This window comes from Pongo pygmaeus, chromosome 10 (assembly GCF_028885625.2).
Source record: "Pongo pygmaeus isolate AG05252 chromosome 10, NHGRI_mPonPyg2-v2.0_pri, whole genome shotgun sequence".
Classification (NCBI taxonomy): Eukaryota; Metazoa; Chordata; class Mammalia; order Primates; family Hominidae; genus Pongo; species Pongo pygmaeus.
In genome coordinates this window covers 10884963-10912865 of record NC_072383.2, presented here as the reverse complement: position 1 = coordinate 10912865, position 27903 = coordinate 10884963, and the positions used below count along the sequence as shown (strand labels likewise).

The 27903-nt window shown below is 39.0% G+C and overlaps 1 protein-coding gene across 4 annotated transcripts; it reads left to right on the top strand.

Moving 5' to 3' along the window:
- Nucleotides 1-1847: 1847 nt before the first annotated feature.
- Nucleotides 1848-26009, top strand: YBX3 (Y-box binding protein 3). Of its 4 annotated transcripts, none has more exons than XM_063672420.1 (10): nt 1881-2361; nt 6069-6132; nt 7090-7123; nt 9428-9517; nt 11861-11983; nt 15065-15271; nt 21076-21164; nt 23103-23277; nt 23887-23986; nt 25438-26009. In XM_063672420.1, the coding sequence occupies exons 1-9, from the start codon at nt 2103-2105 to the stop codon at nt 23950-23952; spliced, it is 1107 nt and encodes a 368-aa protein (XP_063528490.1). In that variant the 5' UTR covers nt 1881-2102; the 3' UTR covers nt 23953-23986; nt 25438-26009. The 4 variants fall into 4 exon arrangements, with proteins under 4 accessions (XP_054299000.1, XP_063528490.1, XP_063528491.1 ...); XM_054443023.2 differs by having other exon boundaries at nt 1883-2361; nt 21076-21173; XM_054443025.2 differs by lacking the exon at nt 15065-15271 and having other exon boundaries at nt 1848-2361; nt 21076-21173.
- The last annotated feature ends 1894 nt before the right edge of the window (nt 26010-27903 follow it).

Sequence of the window (27903 nt, the reverse complement as noted above, 5' to 3'; positions counted from 1 at the left end):
GTCCAGCACAAATTCTAGGAAATCCCAGGGTGCATCTGCAATTATTTTAGGGTTTTCCAGAGGTTGGAGATCACACCTGTTAGTTATGAATTATTTCCAAAGATGAATTTTTTTAAAAGGCTTTACTGTTGGATAGGTTTGAAGAGTTCAATCTCCGTACTTTTTTTTCTTGTAATGTAATTCTGAAAGGTAAATAGCAATGATAATCATTTTGCTGAATAAGAAAGTCAATGGTCAGTCCTCACCAGAATAAATCATGTTTATAATGTAATTGTAATTAAGACCATAATCTTTCAAATTAAGAAATAATTTAATCATTCTTAGAATTAGACCAGCATTTTAAAAGCATCTACATTTATATAACATCACTGTATGCTCCATACTGAAGTCAAACTAAAATATGAATCTAACATTTAAGAGTTTGTAATTTTTAAAATATTGATGAATTACATAGAAAAGCTCAAAATTACATAATTTGCTATTTTTTCAAATAATTTATTTTATTTCTGTTTTTTGTGGATGAAATAAGAAAGTAAGAATTCAGAAAAGTTTCATAATAATTGATAGCAAATGTGCAGATAAGTAATTGAGTTTGGAAGAATTTGGTCTGTTTTCATTTTGTAAACATTTACTATGTCCAAACTCTATGCTACGTACTGTACTAACCAGTGGAGATACAAAGATGAATTATACTTGATAGTTACCCTACTGATGTAAGGTAGACATCGACATTACAGACACATTCCTGGAAAAAATTTGGTAAATTGTTTGAGGGAACAGGCAATAACTTAAAAAACAAACAAAACAAAGGAGCTTTAGGTGGACCGGATACTGGAGTGACACATGATAATCTCATCTACTTTTCATGTCACCTTTGAGAACCTCTCATAAAGCAGGAAACCGACTCTAGGACATTGAATCTCTGTCCCAAGTTAACCTGGTTAATAAAAAACAGAGCCAGAATTTATACCTAGTCTGTCTGAACTCTAGGGGCCAAATAGTCCTATATTCCAGACAGTCTTTGGGTACAGATCCCAGACCCTTTGGCCCTATGTTTAGTACCATCCAGTCCATTCTCAAAGGGCCATGTGGGCTCTTCAAGTTGGGAATAATGTTTACTGGGTGATCTGTTTCTCTATACCTCTCATCCTCGAGGCTAAGAGGACTCAGTTCCTTAAGCTTTCACCAGCTGGCAGAGGCAACTGGAGCAGAAGGTAGGAAGTGGATTTATTCAGCTTTTTTCGTGTTCCTTATTAAATATATATTGACAGCTCATTATTTGTTGCGGTTAAATTGGTGTAAACTCTGAATTTACATTAAATCTGTGAGGTCAATTTCCTCATCTGCGTGTTACAGATGAAATTATCCGTATATTACCTTTCAGGAGTAAGTTGCCAAATAGTCTTAAGGTTTTATTATTCCAGTTCTTAACGGCTGTGCTACGAATAGCTGCTGGTGCTTGATACATGTTGAATGACTGACTAGATGCAAAGGATTTAAAAACAAGTGTTTGAGAGGGTGAACCGCAGAGTAGTTTAGGTGCCCTATTTTACCTCTCCTTGTCAGCTGCGGGTGTCAAGACGGGTTGAGGGAGGAGAGCCCCTGCATCCCGCTCCAACAAAGGGTCAGCAGCGCGGGCTCCTCGGAACGCTCCAGACGACAACCCGGGCGCCCCGTTCACCCTGGCTTTCTTTGGCTCTGCAACGCGGCCCGCGCGCTCGCGTCCCAGCGGATTGGAGCCATGGAAAGCGCACCGGGCGCCTTTAAATGCTAATGAGAGTCCAGGGCCCGACTCCCGAGCCAAGTTTCCCCACCCTCTCCCCTCGCCCGCCCTTCCCTCCCGGGCCGGTGCGCCGCCTAGAAAAACTTGTGCGGGGCCATTTTTGGGGCAGTAAGATCGAGCGAGGAGCCCAAGAGCGAGCGCGCAGCACGAAGCTCGAGCCGCCTCCGCCGCGCGACCCCACCTCGGCCGCCGCCGCCTGCGCCGCGAGATCCGCCCCGGCCTCCCCGAGAGCGAGCCCCGGCCGCCGCGACCACCAGCCGCGCTAACCGCCGACCAACCGCCACCGAGGCGCCTGAGCGAGAGCAGAGGAGGAGGAGGCATGAGCGAGGCGGGCGAGGCCACCACCACCACCACCACCCTCCCGCAGGCTCCGACGGAGGCGGCCGCCGCGGCTCCCCAGGACCCCGCGCCCAAGAGCCCGGTGGGCAGCGGTGCGCCCCAGGCCGCGGCCCCGGCGCCCGCCGCCCACGTCGCAGGAAACCCCGGTGGAGACGCGGCCCCCGCAGCCACGGGCACCGCGGCCGCCGCCTCTTTAGCCACCGCCGCCGGCAGCGAAGACGCGGAGAAAAAAGTTCTCGGTGAGTCAGGCCGGAGAGAGCAGGGGCTGCGGTAGTGGGGCGGGCCCAGCCGGCCGCAGAGCACGTGTGGGCAGCTCGCGCTACATCTCCCACCCGGGCTGGAGACGCTGACAGCTCGGGGTCCCCAGGGATCTCCGGGTCCCTAGGGGTCTCTGGGTCCCCAGCGCTGGCAGCCTTCCTTGCCCGCGCTCCCAGGTGAGCGCGCTGCGCCCTGCGCTCCTCGGCGCCATGTGCACCTCCCTTCTGGTTCCGGGCCAGAAAGTTTAGGTCTTAACTTCTGTCTCCCAGACGGGCACTGTCGCGGATTCTCGTGGTGGAAAATGCCTGCGTTTGGAGAGAAAAGGAGAGGCAGTCTGGGAGAGGGGACCTTGGGTAGGGATGGATGTAGGGGAAGGACCGACACGTGGGCCTGGCACTTTGGGGTCCTTGCTTTGGATCTGGGAAAGGAGAGCATTTCCTTTGGGGAAGAGGAAGGCGCTAGAAGGAGACGGGGAGGGAAAGATAGAAAAGCTTCTTGCCAGGAAGGGTCAGGTGTCTGTCCCTGACGCCCTTCCCACATGGGCATGGGAAAGACGCCATGCTCCTGTTGGCCACATGCCAGCAAAGAGGTGTTGCAATCGTCTCCGGGAAACTTGGGTCTTAGTCCCACGTCCTCCTCCCCCTCTCTGTGGCCACTGCCGCAAACAGCCATTCAGTGTCCACCAATGGCTACACGCTTCCCTCTTCCCGGACTGTGGGAACGCACGTGGTGTAGCAGCTGAAAAAACTTCGTCGGAAGTGGGGGTATGACGTTAGTTCAAAACATTGTTACCTTGGCGCTTGTAACCTAGGAAGGGAAACAGGAAGATGAAATGTTGAGATTTGGGGGGGCAGTGGATGGAAAGGGTGTCTGTGATGGTTGTTGGTTTAGTCATATAACTTAAGCGTTCTCTTCGTAAGTAACGCCCCTGTGTGAGTTCTTAAACGCTTGCAAAGCAGGTGGGTGGTGAATAACCTCCCTAAAGGGTGTGTGTCCATATCGTTAGCTCTTATAAACAAGAACGTTAACAGATGGTGTAGGATGCTTCGGAGACCTCTTCACTATTTGGGGTGGGGCATGTTTGTCTCATCTCTCTGAGCCCTGCTTCCCCTTTGGGAAGAAAGTTGAGGGAGCAATGTGAGAGAAGTGTAATACCTTTCAATATTCCCCACCTTGAGAGGACTGTTTTCTTGTGTTTTTTTTTTCCAGGGCTTTTACTAAGTCCCTACCAAACAACATGCTAATTGTAACCTGTGTAGGTTAAGAAACAAAATGGGCCTGATTTTGCTGGACTAAAAGTTGCTTAAATCTAGTCAGTAGTACATTGTGATGTTGTTCCTAGCAAATATTTCTTGGAACACTTTCTGCCAGATGTCTGAGAGAGACAACCTTGTGTTCTGCAAAGCAGTGTTAAGATAACATTGTTAATGATACCTTATTTTTGTAGAAAGCTTTTGCGGTTTTTCACTTAATCCTGTACTGTTCTGAGATTGGGAAAGCAGATACTATCTTTAAAGATGAAGGAAACAGATAAATGAAGGTTAATTTCCTCAACCGACTGCCTCTGCAGATCCGTGGTGACGAGTCTGATGACTTTTATCTTTCCACTCTTACTGCGTCTCTCTAAAAATGAAGGACAGCCCTTTCTACATGACACCTCAACACTGTTTGTCTCTGTCTAGTGTGTCCTGCCATCCCCTTTCCTTTGCCAAGCAAACACATGGATGCCTAAGATGTGCTAGGCACAGTGCTGACTAAAATGGATATGTTGTAGTATTTGCAAATGGGCCTTAACTTGAGTTTATAGGCACAAGAAAAATAGTTTTCATGAGTGCAAAAAAATTTTCCTTCTGATAAATATTATGGAAATCTATGGTCTTCCTCCCCAACCCTTCCCCTTAGTGTATATGAAGTGGGTTTATGGTTTAAAGCAAGAAGTGGGAATGAATTTGATCGTAAGAAGTCCTTGGAGAAGTATTTGTGGAATTACGAAACTTTTTTTAAACTACATTGGAAAGTAAAAATAACCTTCATCTTGGATTGAGGTTAGACCTGAGAATTATTTATCATCTTTTTCCTTTATTATTAGTATTGCCATTTTAATCAAGATTATTCCTTCGACAATGCTAGATATTAAAAACAGTTCCAGTCTTTATATTTTCCCAGGTGATTAATTTTTGGGGCAAATGAAAAGAGGCACTAAACGCATATTATTTGGAATATTGCCTGATTTAAATGCATGTAATGTATCAAAAACAGGCTTCTTCTGTGTACATTTGCATCTAAAACATCAACTGTTTTTTTCTGCTTTGCTTGCTGCTCCAATTAGAGCGGCCTCAAACGTTAAGATTGCCTGGGTTTGATCTCTCCTTTGGAGAGATGAGAGATCTTTGGAACTAAAGCTGGAGAATGCCTAATCAGTGTAGACTGCATAACTTTGGAGATGTAAAGACATGTTTTTTTTTGTTTTGGATTTTCTTTCCCCCAACAAAGAGAGCTAAAGTATTTTCCCAAGTATATCAGTCTAGCAAACTTCAGAACTAACCCTGCCTCCAACAGAGCAACTCCTAATTACTATTTTAGTTTTGAATTTAAAAGTGAAGCCTTATTGTTTATCCTTGGAAATTATAAACTTTGTATTTTATGGAAAGACAGCATGGATTGATGTTAATAATTACTTTCATTCGCTACTGAGCCTTTTTTATTTTTTCTTTAAGGTAATCTATTGCCAGGTTTCCTGTTTCATTGAGTCTTGATAATTGCTTTTTGCACTTCCTGAATTGAGACAAGGGCATTTCCTAGAAGTACTGAATTTGTCGTTCACAATTGATTCCAAAGATCATATTTGAAATAGTTGAGATAAATATAAACCTACAAAATACAAGTTACATGAAGTTATATTTTGTTTAGATTCCTTCTCTCAATTCTGCTAAAATCAGGCATTGTAGAGAAGTGGTCCTGCTCATGAGGTAGAGACAACCATCATGGTAAACAGGGGGTTTTATGGAAAAATGCTTAAGTTTGATTCGCACAACTGTAGAGAGCAAGGTAAACAAAGAAACAAGCCCAAATTCATCATGTGGTTTGAAGAGACCTGTTGTATCATGTCTCAGGGTGGTAAGTACAGAACTGGATTGAGACAGCAGCAGTTCTATAATTATTCTTGACTCCTCTGATGGGCTCCCATTTGGCAACTGGACAAGTTGCTTTACATCTTTGTAGATTGCTTGTTAACAAGGAGCCACCTTGTTTCTCATTAAAGTTTGCCTAATATTTCCAAGTATGAAAGTGATGTGTTAAGGTCTTTCACTCTTTTATTGTAGCCCCTCTTTTGAACTTACAAAATTTGTCTAGGCTAAAACTTGGAACATTCATCTTGAATATTTTTTTTTTCCTTCAGTGTTTCTCAATTTTAATGATTACAGAATTGTATAGACTTATAACCACTCCTTATCTTGTGACTTTCCTGAAAAGTTGAATAAGGAAGAAAGGTTTAGTCTTCTGAAAAGTATTTCCTTATGAGATCTTGGCTTGCTCCATTTTCTTTTTCTAATGTATTTTGGAATTAAGCTTTTAATGATTTCTTTAGGTATGTTTAGGCTTTGTCTAATGTTATCAAGATCTTAGTGATATGAGCTTTATCTCTTTGTAGGTCAGATACTAATTTATCTGCTTAATCCTATTTTAGCCACCAAAGTCCTTGGCACTGTCAAATGGTTCAACGTCAGAAATGGATATGGATTTATAAATCGGTATGTGTGTGTGTGTGTTGCATGTTTTAAGTTTATACTTACATTGTGGCACCAGCAGTTATAAATCCCTTAGCCTTCATTAATGGCTTATATAAATTTTTTAGGTTTCTAAGCACTGTAAATATTCTCATTTCTAAGCTACTGGTTGTTAAATATTACTTAAAATACATTTCCAGGACACTAATAAATAACTTATTTCATAAAATCTAGTCATTAAGGGAAAAAAGGGGAAGATAAAATCAGAAATGGGAAGGGCTTTAGGATAAATGAGACCATATCCATAATTTCACAGATGGAGAAATGGAGTCTTATACTGGTTAAGCAGCTTTCCTAAGGTCACCCAACTAGTGAGTAATTGAGCTGGATCTTTAACCCACTTCTGGTCCAGTCCTATGTAGAAACTGTAAACTGTGGTAACTTTTAACCATACAGGAATGAGAACACAACTACAAGATGTTGGGAGTATTATGAGGTTTTTACATGATACCGGCATTTTCTTTGCTTTCCCACCCCTTCTTAAAGTTCCTCCAATTTCTTGTCTCCTTTGGTGGAGTGGGGGTGGGGGGCTGTTTTAAGTTTCAGTGTAAGGAGAGCCTAGTTCACAGCTGTGCCCTGTCCTTTTAACTGTCTTGCTTTGCTTTTGCTGGGAGGAAAATCTAAGTCTCTGATTACACACCATGTGATTCAGAAAGAGACAGAGGAAGGGGATGTTTCTGTATGTTGAGTCTATGAGCTTGGATCTAAACACTGTGGCAATGTGGAGGAGGAAGGTGGGTGGCGTGTGGAGTTAGAAATGTTTAACAAGGATTGATTTTAAGTGTCTGAATTGTGTAGAAAATAAGTGAAAATCTATGTTGTGTTTTGAGGACTTGGGATTTAAATTCATAACACATAGGTTCTTTTAAGTTTTTGCACATATGTACTACCTTTAATTGTGAGCTTTTTGTCTTTCAACAGAAATGACACCAAAGAAGATGTATTTGTACATCAGGTAAGAGGGATTATAAATACTACATTTGCTATGTGAGGAGGGGGTGTGTAATCTTCTGTCAACCCTTTCCCAAAAGTAAGTCCTATGGATTATTATTTTAATCTAAACTCTTTCTGTGATTTATTTTGCAACAAGAGCTCAGTTCCACATTTTAAGATTGGCAAATAAGTTCTTCTACCCCATCATATTAACTGTTTTCTAATAGTTTTATTTTTACAGTTGTATAAAGTGATATTTGGTTAGACCACTTTCTAATTTTTAAAGCCTTTGAGTCCTTAGCAAAAAAAAAAAGTCTGTTTCCGTTTTAGCATCCTGTTCTCCCGATGTGGTTCCTCCTTAGTGTTTGCCTGGAGCCAATCTGGCTTCTGCCTGGGTAGGTATTGGTTAAAGCTCCTCTATCAGAGCAGCTCTCAACTGAAGTAAATAGCACAGAGAAGCAAATAGTAAGATGAGAAAACTTCCAGTTCCCAGGGTAGCCCTCACTCTTGTTAAATGAGGCATGTTAAGACATGTCCAGGTCAAAAGCTGCAAATTCCCTTAGATTTACAGGAAATAGAGGAAATGGGTAAGATATGGAGCTTCTCTGCTATAGGTGCCTCAGTTTTTCTTTGCTCTATTAGCCTAGGATGTTATTTATTCTGTTATTAATATGTCCTAGACTTCCTTTATAAAATAGGTTAAGAGAAGGAATACTATCCTTAGTGTTCTCTTTGTTTATTTAGTTTTCAGTGAATTGTCTGAAATATGCGTTCTCAGAGTATAACCATAAGGAAGATAGAGCAGCAGGTACTGATGCCAGCCCATTCTCTTGCAATGCAGAAATCCAGAATACATCTGATTTTCTGTGTTTTTGTTTCCTTCTGTTTAGGTTTGTGTATGTATTAGAGTGACCGTAGGAGTTGGAGATAGTGGTATCTAGCTGTGGTTTCTATTGTTTATATTTCTGCTTGACTGGATATATCTCAGTTGTATGTAGATAATTTGAGTAGATTTATTTTGTTCAGATACAGTGACTTTTAGGGTCATAATAGTGTTGTTTATAATACTTGGAGGTTTGAGCTTAATAGACCTTTTGGGGTAAGAATTCTGAAGACTGCTAGAGTCAAGGTCCTCAGAAGTTGCTGTATTGGTGGCTGGCTTTATTAGCCTGTGAGTATATGACCCGATTCCAGCCCCTGTGAGGTTGTGTGGTGAGTCACCTCAGTGTGTTGAGGCTTGCCCAGTTTAACAGGAAAGGGGGAGCGAGTCGGCAGGGAGGGGCTGTTTTTGGAATGGCTGAATGTTCATGCTGCGTGTCTGTCCTGAACTGCCTTTTTTCCTCTATGGGTGAGGTCTCTGCTCTATTGGCTCACTATTTCTTTTCCCTCCTACTCAGAGTTAGGGGACGGGCTGGATTACGCATGCTTAATCGCTTTATAAAATAAGGTTGACCTAGTTCCATAGAAACTCAAGCCCCTTTAACTGTTTAGAGATACCAGCCAAAGAAATGGAAATGCATGGCAGGAATTATTTTCTGCCTTCATTGATTGAACAAGAGAGAGCAGCACCTATTCATAAGCAGATATTTAGGTGTAGATGTTTAATGAAGAATAGCATCTTCACTAACCTTTTAATGTATTATCAGGGAACGTAGGATTTGTTGACATAGGAATTGTGTGATGGGGGAAATGTTGAATAAATATCATATAGGTAGAGTACAGGGATATGAATTCCCCCTCCTCCACTTTCCCCATCATCCCTGGGGCTGTTACGTTTGTGACTTCAGATAAATCACTTTAACTGTTAGCCTCATGTTAACTCATCTGCAAAATGGGAGGAGAGGGGGGAGGCCAGATTATTACTAATATGTTCTGATTCTTGAGATAATTTTGTTTACTCGTCAGAAATATTTATCCCCTTGGCATTTTAATTTGTTTTTCTTTATCACTGCCTCCTTTCCTCCTCTGGAGATTCAGAGAATCTCCGAAGCTTAATGGTTTGAGGTAATTAATACATCTGATATGATCAGGTGATCAGCCTGTAGCACTAGTGTGTAGTCACTGCACACACTGCAGTTATAGAAAAAACATATTCTGATTAATCCACCTGTCAAGATGAATGGCACAAATCAAGAAAGTAATGTGGAGTATAGTTTTATGGTGCTTTCTTCTTGTTGTGTTGGAGACCCAAGTCAGTGGGAGAATGGTGGAAAAATAAGAATTGGTCAACAGTTTCTTCAAGTTCACTCTGGTGTACTTGAAAGCAGTGAAATCTGTGGCCAATATTGAAATATACATCGAATAAAATTTTCTGTTCTCTTTCCAGACTGCCATCAAGAAGAATAACCCACGGAAATATCTGCGTAGTGTAGGAGATGGAGAAACTGTAGAGTTTGATGTGGTTGAAGGAGAGAAGGTGAGAGGAAATTGTGGTTGGGTATCAAAGTGCTGGCACATAGTTTTGTTGCACAATTATCTGTCAGCGCCTTATGAATTGACATGACTTTGGAATTTTTGTACAATAGCAGGAAGTGACTTTTAAACAGAATTTTTTTTTTTTTTTTTTTTTTTAAGATGGGGTTGCCCAGGCTGGAGTGCATTGGCACGATCTTGGTTCACTGCAACTTCCACCATCCAGGTTCAAGCGATTCCTCTGCCTCAGTCTCCCTAGTAGCTGGGATTACAGACACCCACCACCACGCCCAGCTAATTTTTGTATTTTTAGTAGAGACAGGGTTTTGCCATGTTGGCCAGGCTGGTCTTGAAACCCCTGACCTTAGGTGATCCACTTGTGTCAGCCTCCCCAAGTACTGGGATTACAGGTGTGAGCCACTGCACCCAGCCAGCAGAAATATTTTTGACATTGTCATTATAAACATTCTGCAATAAAGATACTTTAATTTCTTATTTAATAAATGACCATCTCTGATTATGGAAAGAAAAGCTGACTTCTCAATTTAAAAATAACTTATATTTTTATACCAAAGGTATATATTTCGAAATGCAGATTAAAATTTAACTATCTTATGTATTAACAATATATTAAAAGTGCTTTGCAGCTGGGCATGGTGGCCCACACCTGTAATCCCAGCACTTTGGGAGGCCGAGGCAGGCGGATCTCCTGAGGTCAGGAGTTCGAGACCAGCCTGGCCAACATGGTGAAACCCGTCTCTACTAAAATTACAAAAATATCTGAGTGTGGTCGCACGCCTGTAATTCCGGCTACTCAGGAGGCTGAGGCAGGAGAATCGTTTGAACCTGGGAGGTGGAGTTTGCAGTGAACTAAGACATTGCACTCCAGCCTGGGCGACAGAGTAAAATTCTGTTTCGAAAAAAAAAACTGCTTTGGGGCAAAAGATTTATTTTATCAAAGTAAAGTTTTCAGGCCGACTTGTAAGCACTTCTGCCTACAAATAATACATGGTAAAGAATATTTTAATCTCAATAAAAGGAGATTGAAATTGAATATTAATCATTTTGTTTTCTGTTTGGCTTGGATTTTGGGAAGCTGAAGGTATCGTGATAGACCCTAAAATAGCTTTGTTCAGGCAAATTGAATCCAAGAAGTTAAGGGATTATCCTGAAGACTAGCTACAGAAGTTTCTAATACTGTTATGTATTTAATTCCGTGTCAGTAATGTCCTTTATGCTTTGTATTTAGTCTGTTATAGATGTTAGTAAAACAATATTGAGTAAGATGAAAAACACGCTGAAACTACATATAGCACAACTGCCACGGCAGCTAATCATGGCAGCTGAATTATAAATTAACTGGATGACAGGTTAACTCCCTGTATGTGCTCCTCCCACATACACATATACCATTCCATAGGTCATGTTCCTAATGGCTCTCAAACCATTGTGTTTTAAAAGAAAAACAATTTATTTGATTTGATGCAGAAATGTAAGTGATTACCTTTACCAGTGTGATCCTCAGGGTATCTTGTAAGTCTTTTAGATTTTCAAATCACTCAACAGCACATGCCGGTCTGTGAGGATCTCTGATATCCCATCCAGTTTTTAAAAAATTGTTTTGGGTTGATTTTTCTTCTGTGTGTTTTCAGAACTCGGGGTTTTACAAATTGATGTAGGGTGTGAAATACACTCTGTGAAATCTTGGTCTACATTTTTTTAACATTTTTGAAACATTTTCCATTTGTCCGTATGAGAATAAGAATTCTAAATCTGTTTAGAATTAGGAAAATAGGAAAGGCTAAAGAAGGACTACATGTGTGGAGAATATTATTACTCAAAGACCCTTTCTTCTTGTTGCTGCCAAAATGGGAAAAGTTTCACTCAGTACCTTTGTGCTGGACAGAGAATCATGTGAGCCCATGAATAGGGATTGTCCTCTTGGTACCTCCTAGACTAACATAGGTTTCAACAGATTCTAGGAAAATAACAGTATCTCAAGTCTTTCCCATCAAGGAATATTCTTCCTGGTCTAGCATTGCTTCTAGTTTGACAGTTGTATATTTGCTAATTTATGTTCTTTAAAGAGGTTACACATTGCTTTTGCGATTGACATAGCTAGACAAGAAAGCAAAACTCAGGTTGTATGAGCAAACAAGCCATACATGTTTAAATCAGGATGTGAAGTACCTTGCTCACTTTGTTTAAAACCTAGATCTGTTTTTAAAGTCACAGTGGGAATTCTTAGTGTGTTCTGCCAGTCTTATACTCTAGCAGTCCAAGGCTGTTTTTTGAGTTAGTTTATGTTCTTTTTAATTTTGAGACCATCTTTTTATTTTCTTCTTAGGGTGCAGAAGCTGCCAATGTGACTGGCCCGGATGGAGTTCCTGTGGAAGGGAGTCGTTACGCTGCAGATCGGCGCCGTTACAGACGTGGCTACTATGGAAGGCGCCGTGGCCCACCCCGGAATGTACGTTGTCTCTGTTACTTACCAGTGATTGAGAAATTGTTCATGCATGGAATTAAGTGTATATACTTGGAGCAGATAAATGCCTTGTCTTCTCCTGGAGACAAATGATTTAAGTGATTTTTATTTTTTCTTTAAAGGAAATTTTTATCTTATTTTTAAAAATGTTTATTATTGATTTCCATAGGTTTTTGGGAAACCAGTGGTGATTAGTTACATGAATAAGTTCTTTAGTGGTGATTTCTGAGATTTTGGTGTACCCATCACTGGAGCAATATACACGGTACTCTTAAGGGGAAATCTTAGCTCTCAGAATTTTTCCAGAGCCACTGGTCTCATTAGAAACTTGCCATTCAGAAGTTGTTGTATCAGTTAGGATATATTTGGCTACGAGTAATAGACATTTAATTATCTTGTAACAGGAAGACTTAAGGGAGACAGTGCTGAGGTTTTAACAAGGTTTCTCTTCATTTGTCTCTCTTTTCTGGCCAGAACCTAGTCACAGACATTCACTGGCAAAGGGGAATGGATTTCCATCATTGACTTAACCTTGTTGTTCATTCTTTGGTGCCGACACTGTTGACCTCTAAGAAAATCAAAATTTGGTTGGTGAAAGAATGCAAAATAACTTGTGAATAGGCAATAAAAGTGCAGGCCACAGAGCTATTAACTAATTTGTCTTGGTTAAGTGGCTGTTTTATTTAGCATAGCATTTTTCCATTATTTCAAAGTAAAGAAGCAATAAGTGATTCTGTGGATTTTTAGTTCTTTAAGTTGGTTTCAGTGCAGGGGAAACAGTTTCTGAGCAAATCTGGCTGGAGCTTTCTTGGGAGGCTCAGTTTATAGGAGTATTCTGAAGGCACCCAAAATTGACCCAGTATATTTGTGGCCATGAGGAACTTACTAGATTTGAATCAGTTCTTGGTGTTTCTAGAATTAGAACCAGGTATTGGCACATTGAAGAAAACTTCGAATGTTTGTCAGCACAGGATTGTGACTACCTATCTCATCCAAAGAAAAACTCATCAGAATTAAATATCTGCAGATTGAGAATTACCTATCTTTATGTTTTGATGGATGTATATCTTTCTGTTTACCTAAATGCTTTTCCTCTTTATTCTGCCATCATCACACCCTGCCCAAATTAATTCTATCAGATTCCCTAGGACTTCCCACTTGTTTCTTTGTTTTTGCTTATCTTATTTGATTTTTAATAAGCTATGAGGGGGTAGCTAGGAATGAGCTGCTGTAGCATTTCCTACATCATATTCTCTTTCAAGTTCATCAGAGTCACAGAGTGCTAAGTGTGATTATTTTGACTCCCAGGTTAATTCAAAAGTAAAAGTGGTAGAAAAACATTCAGTGAAAAATTTTTCTTAAGGGCTTTTCCCGTCCAAAACCTGAAAATTCTAAAGTCATGCGTATAAAAGATATTTAGAAACAAAATTGTTAAAACGCTTAAGAAACAAAATTGTTAACACTCTTAAAGTATACATAAATGAGCTTTTTTGTTGTAATATCTAAGTCCCAACAACTTGTTCAGTATCTCTCAAAAGAGCGTATTCAGCAGTGCTGGTGCCATTATTATGCTTTGTAAAACTCTTAAAGATTTGATTGTGTGAAATGCGAAAGAGGAAGATAAGCCCAAGAAGAAAAACAGTTTATGTTGTCTCACACTTAATATTTTGGTAAGCATTTTCTGTGCAAATAAACGTTTACATAATTGTGAATCTCATCTTTGCTAGAGGTTTTATGAAGAGTAGAATGACTTGATTTTTTTTTTTTGGCTTTTTTGGAGGGGGAGTTTGGTTGCACATGTGGACTTGTTCTGGAACGGTCCAAAGCTTAAATACACTCCTGTAAAAAAAAAATGTGTCATTATTTTGCTTTTTTTATTTATTCATTTTTAAAAACTAGTTACTTCCCATTAAAGGCATTTGCAGATCCTCTTTAAAGTAAGACTTGAAATCACATAGTCTTTGTAGGATGTTTGGTTTTTTAAAATGTAAAATGGTAGTATATGATATAATTTAAATAGAAGAAAAATATAAAATAATCAGTAATTTCCTTTGTTAATATTAATAAGGTCTATATTTAGAAACCTCCAGGATTAGGGCTTATTACCATCAAAGTATGATTAAAGCTTTACTCCTAAACATATAAAGGGAGTCATGCCATAGGTCAGTGGTTCTCAGACTTCTTGATTTTGGGATCTGTTTATATGCTTACATGATATTGAGGATTCTAGAGTTTTTGTCAATGTTTGTTTATATTAATATTATATTAGAAAATAAAATAAACTTAAAATGTTAATTGACTTAAAATAACTATATGTTCGTGAAAATAACAGTTTTTATGGAAAAAAATATTTAAATTGAAAAGAGTGGTATTGCTTTATACTTTTGCAGATCTCTGATGTATGGTTTAATAGAAGATAGCTGGATTCTCACATCTGTTTCTGCATTCAGTCTGCTGAGAGACCCCATGTCATTGTAGCCTTTGGGAGACCCCACCATATACTTCTGAGAGAATGCCTGGGAAAGGCAAATAGCATCTTAGTAATATTATGGCAATAGTTTGACCTCGCTGACCCCCTGGAAGTTTTCAGAGATCCCATCCACACTTTACAGACTGTTGTAGGAAGAATACCACTTGGGTCAAATATGTTGGTAACATCATAAAATGTATTCTTTTTTGGCTTTTCCCTGACATTGCCTCAGTGGATGGTAAATGCTGGGAGACACGCATTTGATGGAGCAAAAATTATAAACCTTACAGATACTCTTCGGGTGGTTGGTTAGCTGATACCAGTTCTAATTAGATGACTATTAAATTGATTGTAGATTGATTGCTCTTGCTTTTCTGCTTCTTGGTATTTTATCTGCACAGATCTACTCTAATCTTAATGTAGTTTATCCCAGGCAATCACATGATAATCTGGGTTAAATGCATTTTGTCTGTATAATGGAAAGGATTTTATTGCTTTGGGGAGATTTTATTTTGGTGATATTCATCCTAAATGGTGTTCTTTGGTTCTTTCCTTGCTAAAACTTCTTCTGAATCTCTGTTTCTTTGCTTCGCTAGTACGCTGGGGAGGAGGAGGAGGAAGGGAGCGGCAGCAGTGAAGGATTTGACCCCCCTGCCACTGATAGGCAGTTCTCTGGGGCCCGGAATCAGCTGCGCCGCCCCCAGTATCGCCCTCAGTACCGGCAGCGGCGGTTCCCGCCTTACCACGTGGGACAGACCTTTGACCGTCGCTCACGGGTCTTACCCCATCCCAACAGAATACAGGTAAAATTGCAACTGAGACTTCTCTTCAGCAATCCTCACCCTTCCGTCCTTCTCTGCCTCCTCTTCCTCCTCCTCCTCCAACACCAGCTGCCAGAAACCTTGCTTATGGCTTCCTGATGCTACAAAAGCTGAGGCAAGGCCTTCAGTCTGTTTTTTCAAAGCAGTCATTGCGGTAACATGTCTAAAAGCAAAACCACGTGATCCATGCCTATAATAGGGAACCCTCATGGCTAAAGTTTCTAGTTGATAGAAGAACAAAAGAATTAAGGTAACAAGACAGGTGGAATGTGTAAGAGCTTGGACTCTGAAGTCAGGCTGGATTTGAATCCTGTTTCTGCTACTTACTTGTGAGGTTTTGAGAAAACCAAGTTTTAGATTAAGTTCATCCATTAAATGGGGGCATTAAATGCCTGCACCATAGGGTTGTGATGATTAAATATAAAGGATTTAGCAAAAGATGCCTGCAGCATAAATAACGTTTATAAAGTATTGGATTTAAGTGAGACAGTGCTGATTTTTAAAGGCAACCTACCAGAATGGAGGTTGTTGATTGTTGATTCTCCTTTTTTACTGCAGAATATTAGTACAGCTGTTTTGAGTTTGTTTTGTGCTTAATAAACCTTACATCAACTTTGCAGTTCCTAGGGAACTTGGAAAACTAGGGATAGGTCATCATTTTTGTTATCAGTAGCCACAACTTTTTTCTCCTCAGTGTCCTTGGGGTTTCTTTTTTTTCCCCCCACCACTAGATGTTTTGACTGAACATTATGTTCAGTCTGTTCTTTGCTGCCCTTCTCCTGTCCCATCATGCATGACTGTGTTCTTTCTTGTTTTTTTCCTTCTACTCTTCAACAGCTGCCCCTGACAAATGTGCTAAAAATAACAAGTAGACTTACATATATGGAGAGATTGGGTACATGAGACATAGTAGCTTTAGGGCAGCACTCTGGGCTTCTAGGAAACAAGGACAGGAAAAGGCAGTGAGATTGTAATATGCACTTATTTTTAGTGTCTTAATAGTGCTTTCCTGACATACTCCTCCTTAGTGTTTGGCTTATACAACATATATCACGTTTGCTGAAAGCATGATGATTCTTTTTCATATCTTTTGAAATAAAATGTATTTCACCTTAGAAATTGAAGTTTCAGAGCAAAGTCATTCCTTAGTGCCATGTAAAACATCATATGCAGAAGCTAATTGAAAGCTGCTTTTGAACATGCATGCTTATTCCTGTAACTTAACTGCATTTAGTTGTTGACTGAATGGCTGACTTTCCTACCTGTTCCATGTCAGAAGTAAAAGTTGTCTTGATCCTTTAAACCATATTTCTTAATAATCTTTATAATATCTACTAGTTCTCTGACTAAGTAGTCTGATTAAGCCAGTCAAGAGCATCAAAAGAAAATTCCTAAAGCTCTCATCCATATAACTAAGCTACTTCAAGGTTGTCAGTGTGCTGTCTTAAAAATATATAGATGGATCTCTAGGATAGTAAAAATTACTGAGATCAAATAGAAAAGTCTTCGCCAACATTTTCTACTATTAGAACGCTATGAAATTTATTGGGCATAATAGAATAAAAAAAAGGAATATATAGGCCAGTGGTATTTGCCTTATGCACTAAGGACATAATATAGCATGATTTATTAGTGACTGAATGACTTCCATTTTTAAAGAAAATTGTTCTATAGATTTGAAAATTAAGTAGAATCGTTCACTGAGCTACTATGTACTTATTGTCTTTGAGAAAATAATTACATGATGGAGGGAAGGGAGCAACATTGTGGCATCTACCAGGTGACAGATATTTGGAATCGGTTCTTACTTTAGTTGTCTCTGTAGCCTGAGGGAAGTAGTGGTCTCCATATTTTTTGTTGTTGTCACAAATGAAGGAATTTGATTATTTTTAAAAATCAGCAACTTTTATTTTACGTGGACAAGAAGTGGTAGAACTTAATTTTAATTCATTTTGTTCTTGTCATCCAGTCTTGCTGGCAGACAAGACTTCTGCCATTATACACGTTAATGTATACATTATACATTATACATCCTTTATACACGTTAATTGCTGTTTCTCTCAGCCTTTTTTTGTGACTCAACAGTTTCTGAGGAAGAAATGGCCGAGCTTACTTAGTAAACTAAAGAGAGGCTCCTGTGATGGGGATGATGTGAGTGAAGGGGGAGAGGGTATGAGGTGAGATCTCAGGAGAGGACAGACGTGCTGGTAGACCACTGTAAAGCCTTGACCTACTGTAAATGTGATGAGAAGCCAGTAAAGGGATCTCAACAGAAAAGAAACATTTAAGAGATTATTGGACTGTTTTGTTGGGACTGGACCACAGGAGGCAAGAGTATAAAAGCAGGGAGAACAGCTGCTATAATCTTTTCAGTAGAGAGATGAACATGAGTTGTATTAGAGAAGCTGGCAGTGGAAGGTCTGATTAAATGGTTAGATTTGGAAAATGCTTTAAGCATATAGAGGTGTTGGCATTTCATGATGGATTGAGTGAGGAGTATGAGGAATGGCAGTATATTGTATGAGGAGTAAATAATACCTCTGCAGTTTTGATTTAAACAAATATGGGAATACTGAAGAAAGATTGGGTTTGGAGGGAAAGGTGAAAATTCTTTGGAGGTCTTTTTCTCATATTAAATTCAACTACAAGTGGAGGTGTTAAGTAGGCAGAAAAAATAAAGCAGAGGGAGGAGGTAGAAAGTGGCTGGAGGATGGAAGGTGTAGTCTTAGATACAGTGGTTGACAACATTTTTGGGAGTTCATTAAGTTGTATTTGAGAAGAGACCTAAATGGAGCAAGGGATCAAGTCCATCAGGTCCCAGGAAAAGCGTGAATGGGAGTCTGAAGGGGAGAAATGGAACTGTAAATAATTATTTGGAGTTATTTATTTATTTATTTATTTTATTTTATCTTTTTTTTTTTTTTTTTTTGAGACGGAGTCTCACTCTGTCACCCAGGCTGGAGTGCAGTGGCACGATCTTGGCTCACTGCAAGCTCCATCTCCTGGGTTCACGCCATTCTTCTGCCTCAGCCTCCCGAGTAGCTGGGACTACCGGCGCCCGCCACCACGCCCGGCTAATTTTTTTGTATTTTTAGTAGAGACGGGGTTTCACCGTGTTAGCCAGGATGGTCGCAATCTCCTGACCTCGTGATCCACCCGCCTTGGCCTCCCAAAGTGCTGGGATTACAGGCGTGAGCCACCGCGCCTGGCTGATTTGGAGTTATAAAACAGGATATTTAAAGCCATAGGGGCAGGATGATATTAACTATAAAGTGAGTGTAGGTGGAAATAGGATCCTAGGATCAAGTTCTGGGACACACCAACGATTAAAGATTAGGAAGATGAGGATTGTCTAGCAAAGGACAATGAGAAGGAGCAGGCAAGGAGAATGTATTTCAAGAAAGAAATGTGTTAAATGCTTGTTGATAAGTAGAGATTAAGCTGAGAGTTGATTATTAGATTTGGTAACTTGGAAGTCAGTGGTTTGGTGAAGACAAAAGTTTAAATAGAATGAACTTAAGAAACAGCAAAGGGCGGGAAGAGGAGACATATTCCCCATTGAGGTTTCTGTAGTAGTGGTCATGGTGTTTGGTTTTTCTTTAGTATGTATGTCTGTAAAGAAATGGGGTAGTAGCTGGAAGAAGATAAGGGATCAGAGCAAGATTTTTGCTTGATTTGCTTTGCTTTTTACAATGCAGAGTTACCCCTGGTCTCTCCTTTATCCCTTATCTCACCAACAACTTCTAAAGCCATTAAATGGCCAGGTCAAGGTAGGCATGTGTGTTTGCCATAAACCCACATATATATATACACACATACATATGTAACATTGTGTGTGTGTGTGTTCCATAGTTCTGTCTACTGAAAGGTCCTGAAAGCAGTGATACCTTAGTAACAGCATTGAGCATACCTGTCCCCCAATTTTTTGTTTTTAAATAACATTCTCAAACAAAAAGAATTCCCTTTGCAGAAATGGCTGATTTCAGAGCTGGGACAGAGAAAGTACAATATGAGCCTGGAACATCTTGTTGTGCCAGAAAACGAAGAAGTACTCAAAGAATGTTGGAAACACATCAAAAGGATATGAGCCAGCTTGAAGGGGTTCCCATTGGCCAGTAATGATAGTAACAGATTACAACTCATTGAATAAAATAGAAAACCATGAGTCCATACAAATATAAATAAATAAACCAATATATTGAAAAATTTGATAAGGAATAGTATATTTATGCACTTTGTAAGTACTTCCTCACAAAGTACTCATTAATTACAAAGAAGGAAAGAGTCAACTTACAGTGGGGGACTCTGGTGGCAGATACCACCTTAACCACTTATCAAAGTGAACATTATCAGTAATGGCACACATTGAAACTATATGCCACCTGACCGGATGCAGTGAGGAGAATGCAGTGTCACTTTTGTGACATCCCCTGGGGATGCAAAAACAGTATCTAATCATTAGTGAACACCAATAACCCAAGTTGAGGGATATTTTACAAAATAACTGGTTTGTAATCTTTAAAGAAGCATCAAGGTCCTGAAAACCAACGTGGTGTCTCACGCCTATTATCCCAGCACTTTGGAAGTCTGAGGCGGGTAGGTCACGAGGTCAAGAGATTGAGACCATCCTGGCCAACATGGTGAAACCCCGTCTCTACTAAAAATACAAAACATTAGCTGGGCATGGTGGCACATGCCTGTAGTCCCAGCTACTTGGGAGGCTGAGGCAGGAGAATCGCTTGAACCAGGGAGGCGGAGGTTGCAGTGAGTTGAGATCGTGCCACGGCACTCCACCCTGGCGACAGAGCGAGACTCCATCTCAAATAAATAAATAAAAAAAAATTGCTGCAAACAAAAAGATATAACTTACTTCAGTGCATAATTCTAAATGGTGTTTTTGCTATAAAGGGCATCATTGGGACAAATGGTGAAACTTGAATGAGAGCTGAGAATTACAGGTAACTTCTCTGTAACTTTGTGCTTATTTCAAAATTTTAAAAAATTGAAAAGTATGGGTGCTATTTCACTGGGTATATATGCTTAGATGGAAATGATAGAAAAGGTGAAAACATAGTGAAGGGATAGCATTAATATGCTGTGTCTAGTTGATGAGAATAGAAAGGCTGTTGGTTTCAGATATGAACTTGGACCACTTATCCAGGGTAATGGGAGAGAAGAAAATTCTAATTTAAATACAGGGAGCTGGGTAGATTTGCTAATGAGAATGTGGAAATTGTCTTCTGACTGTTTCTCTTTTCGTGATGAAATATGAAGGACAGTATTTGGCTCTTAGGGGGAGGAAGGGATGTTTTGAGAAAAGAAAAGAAAGTTGAGATATGGCTGTATGGTAAAGAATTGCAGACATTGTTGGTGGGTTTTTTTGGTTTTTTTCAGTTGTTCTTTCTTTCCCTTAGAAGTTGTACAATAAGTTAATTTTATTCCACTGGCTTAAAGTAAGTTTGTCGTAAAGAAAAATAAAAGAGTATTTTATTTAAAGAGATGAATGAAATGTATCCGATTTCAAAATGTTAAATTGATATGCGAAAATAAAGTTAGGTGCTCTGGGACTAAGCAAATGAGTGTTCTAGTCAGACTAGGTTTGTCTTCCTTTTCAGTCATTCACGAAGATTTACTCATAAATAGTTTGTGTTACAGCTGAGAGTGCCTAGTTTTGTAATGAAGCATTTTGTTTTTTACTTCTAAAAAAAATTCTGAACATAGCTGTATGCACTGTATCTTATCCCCTGTGCCGTGACACTCACTGTCAGCTCTCATTCCCTCTCCAGGCTGGTGAGATTGGAGAGATGAAGGATGGAGTCCCGGAGGGAGCACAACTTCAGGGACCGGTTCATCGAAATCCAACTTACCGCCCAAGGTACCGTAGGTATGTCGCATTTTCCACTAATGGCCAGTTACAGGACTTGTGTGCTCAGTGGTAGAATGAGGACTGTGTGGTTCTGTTTTGTGGATTTATTATATATCTAGAAGATGTGAATGCTTTCACTACATGCCAGAGTTTTCAGGTGCTGGTGTGACATTTCCCACCTACTTAATACTAGAATTTTTAGTTATCTCTGCACCAAAGCATCATTTTGTATTCTGGAATTATAATAAGATGTAAATTAATACTTAATTTTTATAAAAATAAATCAGATAAATTATTGGTGGGCAATTCCATGGTAATGCTGCAAATGGAGGAAGAATTGAGTGTCAGAGGGTATTTGGGATAGTGAGTATTAATCACTGAGGCAGTCCAGTAGAGGGGTTATATCAGGGTATGATCAAATCGCCTGAATTTATCTTCCTACTCTGCAACTCATTAGATGTATGTTCTTGGACTGCATTCCAGCCTGTGCAACAGAGTGAGACCCTGTCTGAAAACAAAGAGATATTCTATAGTTGGGGATTAAAGGTACTAATGCAGCTAAGATAATTAGTGTGGTACCTGATAAAGTAAAGGCCTCGATATGTATTAGATATTATTACCACCATTGAGGTTAATATTCGTGAATGCTGGGTTATTGTATTTGTGCTTTATTCCTTTTGAAGACTGAATTAGGCTAGACTCCCTCCATACGATCCCTTTGAAGCTTTTTATAATATAAGCCTGCCCATTCTTTTATCTTACCCTTTGTGGTAAGTGGAAAAACTACAACTTCCTTCCTAAATGATGTTTATGCTACCTTGAAATTTGTCAGTATGGCTTTATTGAAGGATAAAAAGTATATTATATTGGGAGAGGATTCTACCAATATAATTGTAAAAGGATTGTATCCTTTTTCTTCACAAGATTCCCTCCAGCTTTAGGCATAATCACTAATGATTAAGTACTAAGGACTTTCAAAATAAAAGAGATGGCATAGAAATGTCTTACTGGAACAAAAAGGATTCAGTAGCTTGCGTGAGGCTCAGCTTTGTCAGTCCCTGGCTATGTGATCTCGGGAAGTCATATTTGACCTTTTTTAACCTATAAAAGCAGCACTTTTATGTAGCTCAGCCATATATTTTGTCGTCTAAACCTTTTGGTTTTCTTGTTATAAATCTCATCCACAGAATTACCATTCAAATTAAATATTTAATTTTAAAACCGACTAGCACAGGCTCTGGCACATAATAATATTTCTTCTCATGTTTAATTCCCTTAGTCTCTGCTAAATTCTATTCATGGAAGGCAGATACCAGACTACTCTTCTTTTCTTTTTTAATTTTCCTATTCTTAGTGCTTATCAAAGGGCCTGATAGGAACAGAGTATGTGTTCGGTATATGTATGTTCCTTACAAATATGTATTCAAATGAAAGGGGAAAATGATGGAAAATTAAGATTTTTTTTTTCATGAAACCTGTATTCCATTTGTTGCATTGACCTGTGAATAATTCTAGCAATAAGTACTCATCACTTGAATTTTTTGTTTTTTTTTTTTTTTTTTTGAGATGGAGTCTCCCTCTGTCACCCAGGCTGGAGTGCAGTGCCAATCTTGAGTTGCTACAACCTCTGCCTCATGGATTCAAGCGATTCTTATGCCTCAGCCTCCCAAGTAGCTGGGATTACAGGCATGTGCCACCACGCCTGGCTAATGTTTGTATTTTTAGTAGAGATGGAGTTTCACCATGTTGGCCAGGCTGGTCTTGAACTCCTGACCTCAAGTGATCCGCCTGCCTCAGCCTCCCGAAGTGCTGGGATTACAGGGGTGAACCATCATGCCTGGCCCTGATCACTTGACTTTTTAATTTTTAAAAATAAATAAAACCTTATTTTCTGGAAAAGCCCTGTCCCGTTGGCACTTGTTCTATTTTCTTCTGTGTTCCCTACAGCAGGGGACCTCCTCGCCCACGACCTGCCCCAGCAGTTGGAGAGGCTGAAGATAAAGAAAATCAGCAAGCCACCAGTGGTCCAAACCAGCAGTCTGTTCGCCGTGGATACCGGCGTCCCTACAATTACCGGCGTCGCCCGCGTCCTCCTAACGCTCCTTCACAAGATGGCAAAGAGGTAAATCCAACCAATCAGGGCGGATGTTGCCAGATTGTCTTTAATCATGTCAGACTTTAGCATTCTAAAAGAGGTTTTATCACATGATAACCTGACACTTAACAAATACAAAAACATTTTGCTCAAAATCCGTATATATAGGGTATGCCTTGCACATAACACAGACCACATATGCGAATCCAGTTAACATTCTCTGAAAGAATGACCCATACTAATGGGGATTCAGAGCTAAAACATTTAGGGTTCTTCAAAGAGGAGTGGCATTTATTGAGAGGAAGCTGCCTCTAAGCATGAGTTAAAAGCAGTTGTATATCACAGACTTTATGGAGAGTAGTGGTATTTAGTTGCCGTTTGTAAGCTGTTCTTCTATGGTACTAATTTTGTTTTGCTTTGTTTTTTGTTTTTGTGGGGTTTTGGTTTCATTTTGTTTTGGTAGAGATGCCAGGGACTGAATATGGTACTAATTTGTGACTCATACATAAGAGTAGTTAAATTTTTGCATGCTAATTTTCCTTCACAGGAAAATTCAAACTTTTAAGAACTTTCAGTCTTGAACTTTCCACTGCCATCTGACTTTTATCTGATTTATGGCTTTGTTTTGCATTTTAGGCCAAGGCAGGTGAAGCACCAACTGAGAACCCTGCTCCACCCACCCAGCAGATCAGTGCTGAGTAACACCAGGCTCCCCAGGCACCTTCACCATCGGCAGGTAAAAGCTGGGGCAGCCCAGTCTTGAGTTGGTATTTTCTTTTTAGTATCACTGGTTTCTCAACAAGAGTACAAATTAGTGTAAACTAGTTCTGCAGTTCATCTGTGCCAACCCCTTGTCTCCATTGGGATTCTGTGGAAAAAGTGATTTGGTGGTTAAATATTTCTGGGATTGACCTCATTTTGATAAGCTTTGGTGAGGGTATAAGCATTCAGACAGAGTTGATGATACTCAACTTCTTTTTTCTAGACAGGCAGGTTTTTAACTACTAGTACCACTTAGGGAAACTGATGCTAAAAGTCCCTAACAAAGGCCTGGTTTTAGTAATTAGAAACAGTTTCAGAACCTGTTTAGTAATCAGAAACAGTAGAATAAACTAAAGGATTTTTTTTCCTTCCCTTTTTCTTTGATAATCAACTTTATTTATATTTACTAGGGTCGTTGCAAGGATTATTAAGTGAAATAACAGGAAGTGTTTACAATAGGGTATGGTAAAGAATAACCTCTCATAAAAGGATAGCTTTTTATTTTCTTGTCATTTTCTACTTTTTTCTGTCTTTTAAAGGTCTTGGACATTTTATTTACGTAGAATTATAGCTAGAAAGATCAACTCAATTATAAATTCTGGGTTTTTTTTTTTTTTAACCTATAACCCTTTTAACTGAGACTTTAGTTCTTATTCTTCTTGGTTATCACCCTTTCCATTAGCTTTTAGTTAAGAGAGGTTGTAAACTCAGTGTCAATGCTATTTTTCAAAAATTGTTAAAATTTCATAAATGAAGTTTTGGGATTATTATAAGTTCTTGTGTCTTAAGGCCATCTGCTTTTATATCCAGTGATGTGGGATTTTAATCAGCCATTAATTAGGTAAGTAAGCATTCGCTATGAGGACAATATTCTGTTTTATCTTGGGTAGCATGGGCAGTTTGTCACAGAAATAAGTTCCCTATTCATACTTGGAATTAACTGATTCAGAGCAACATATTAATCATATAAAAATGGCCATACCCTTTTATGGCATAACATTATTTCTAGGTATTGTTTCTAAGGAAATAATTTTAAATATTGGGAAAAAATATTTTTACAATTTACAATCTGTCTGACATTTGGTAAATTGCTAATTGTGGTATATTCATATGAGAAGATAGGGTGCAGCCACTAAAATGATTTTGAGTATTTTTCATTAGTAATGGTAATTTTCTTTTATACAATTTTATAAAATTTTTACTCTTATGTACTGACTTCTGGTTTATAAAAATACTTTATTAAAAAGTGAGAGTTTCCATTTAATTAATATATAGCTTAGAGATCTATGCAAGATGTGATTGTATTTAGAGCATTTGAAGTACTCTTTTTCTAGTTATATGAAAAGCAGATAATTTCTGCTTTTTTATTCTTTAACTCATGGTTACTTTGTCACTCTTTATAAGTTTGATTTTAATTTTTCCCAGGTGACCTAAAGAATTAGTGACCATTCAGAAATAAAGCAAAAAGCAGGCCACAACCTTACCAACACCAAAGAAACATCCAAGCAATAAAGTGGAAGACTAACCAAGATTTGGACATTGGAATGTTTACTGTTATTCTTTAAGAAACAACTACAAAAAGAAAATGTCAACAAATTTTTCCAGCAAGCTGAGAACCTGGGAATTCCTGCACAGAAGACAAGAGAGCAGCCTCCCCAGTTTCAGCAACCGCTAGGTTTATATTTTTTTTCCTGGTTTTTACTGTTTTGGTAATATATATATTGAAACAAGAAATATTAATACCACATGGGGAGAACCCCAACCAAAGAAATCTGAAATATATAGTAAATGCTTTTTTTTCCGTTTTTGTTCATTTTGGATGCTGGTGCTAAACCTCCAAGTGTCATGATTTGAAAAAAAAAAAAAAATTTATGTCCTTCTTATTTATTTCTAGGATGAGGGGAGGATAACATTTTTGCTTTCTTATGTGACTCCCTTTGAAAATGTGCATCAAGAAATTCCTCAAAAATAAAATTTTTACCCTTCAGAGGACAGAATGTTTAATGGGAGTGTATTTTTGCCGACCTTAGCGTGTGTTTGTCTTCTCCACCACTTCATTTACTTGACTTGATTAATAGTAAATTCAAAGCCAAATGTAAAGTTAAATTAATGCTATTTCACAAATTTAGGGATATAAGCTTGAGATGATAAACAATTGGATTCCTGTTGAAATGTACAGCTGGAAATTGCCAAGTTCATGTCTGAGTTCAGTAGTAGGCATGAATTATTTGGTACTGTCTCTTTTTGAGTAATCTTCATTCAGTGAGGTGACGTGATGACCTTTAGATGAATGAAGGAGTTAATAGTTCTAACATCCTTCAACTTCCAACCTGAGGTTTTTACCACTCACTGCTGTGTTGTAGGTACACAAGGGAGCTCTTTACAACTACATTTCTCCCCCCTCCCAGCCACGGTGCCCCTAAGTTGAGAAAAACTATCGCAGCTGTCAGTGCCGTATAGTTACTTTTCAGATCTGCTGCAGCAGTACATATTGAGTCTAGGTTTGTGCTAAACATTATTCTAGTGGCTAGGATGGAACAAACCAACAAAATACCATTGTTTCAATGACCAGGTACATACAGAAAATAAACAAATATGGAATTTAATTTAGATGGCAGTAAGTGCTATTAAGAAACATAAAACATGGTAGGAGGATAGGGACTGGCATAATCATAGGGGTATGTTGATTTTAAATAGTGGGGAGGGTCTCCTATTTAAATGGAGTCCTAAGGTGAGGGATCATTAAACATTTGAGTATCTAAAGGGAAGAACACTGTAGGTGGAGGGAGCATTCTTGGCCTAATAAATGGCAAGCAGGTGAATGTGAACTGTTCAAGAACCTTGTATTATCTTGCAAGTTAAAAGGGTTGGTAAAAATTGGTAATAGGCCAAGGCAAAAAAAATCAACTATTTTATTCTATTAAAAAAGGCTCCTATCTTGGTTCCAGTTTCCTCCAGGCAACCAGTTAGCATATCTTAAAAATACATCCATTTCACATATTTCATGTGTGTGAGTCTGTGTGTGTGTGTGTGTGTGTGTGTGTGTGTGTATGTGTGTGTGTGATTGGCCGACTAATGCAAATTTGAGAAGAGAAAATGAGCTTAAATTGTGCTTATGTTAACAACTTAAAAACAATCATTCGACATATCCATGTTTAAAATTCTGTGGATAGTTCAAGTATACTATTTAGCCAGTCTTCTTTTTCCTAACTTCCCCTTCTCTGTTCCTGCTCACTTTAAAGCTATTCTAGTATAGAATATTTCAAACATACTTTAAAAAAATTTTTTTAAATGTACCATATGCTTTTTGGCACTGATTTTCTTTTTCACGTAATATTTTTCCCATTATCAACATGTGTAGGGTCCTCTCATCATTTGTACTGACTATATAATATTCCATTACATAGCTATCCATAATTGCACTAGCCTTCTATGATGGGATATTGAGGGTATCTTAATTGCCATTGCAAACATTTTGCCTGATATAATCCCAACATCCTTACTTCTAAATACTATTGTCTGTTTCAGGATGGTAGCTATTCTATTTCTGGGAAAAAAAAAAAAATGGAACGATGAATGCAGAGTTGGGGAAAACACTGGTTGTAGGTACGGAAATAACTCAAATTGGATATGACGTGAGGATGGGTCAAAAGTATGTTATTTTCCTGGTGAGGGACCTTGGATTGCTTTATCAAGAAGCACAGGCTACCAGGTGAGACCACAGCCAGAAATTAACTAGAAGGCTATCTGTCATACGGCAATCACAACTTAACTCTGTGGTTGTTCATATTTGATGGCACTGCACCTATCAGAAGATAGCACTACGCAAATCAGTATTTGCCTCTTAACTATGTGTCAAGGGTGATGGGTGCTTTCAGATCACAAGTAAGT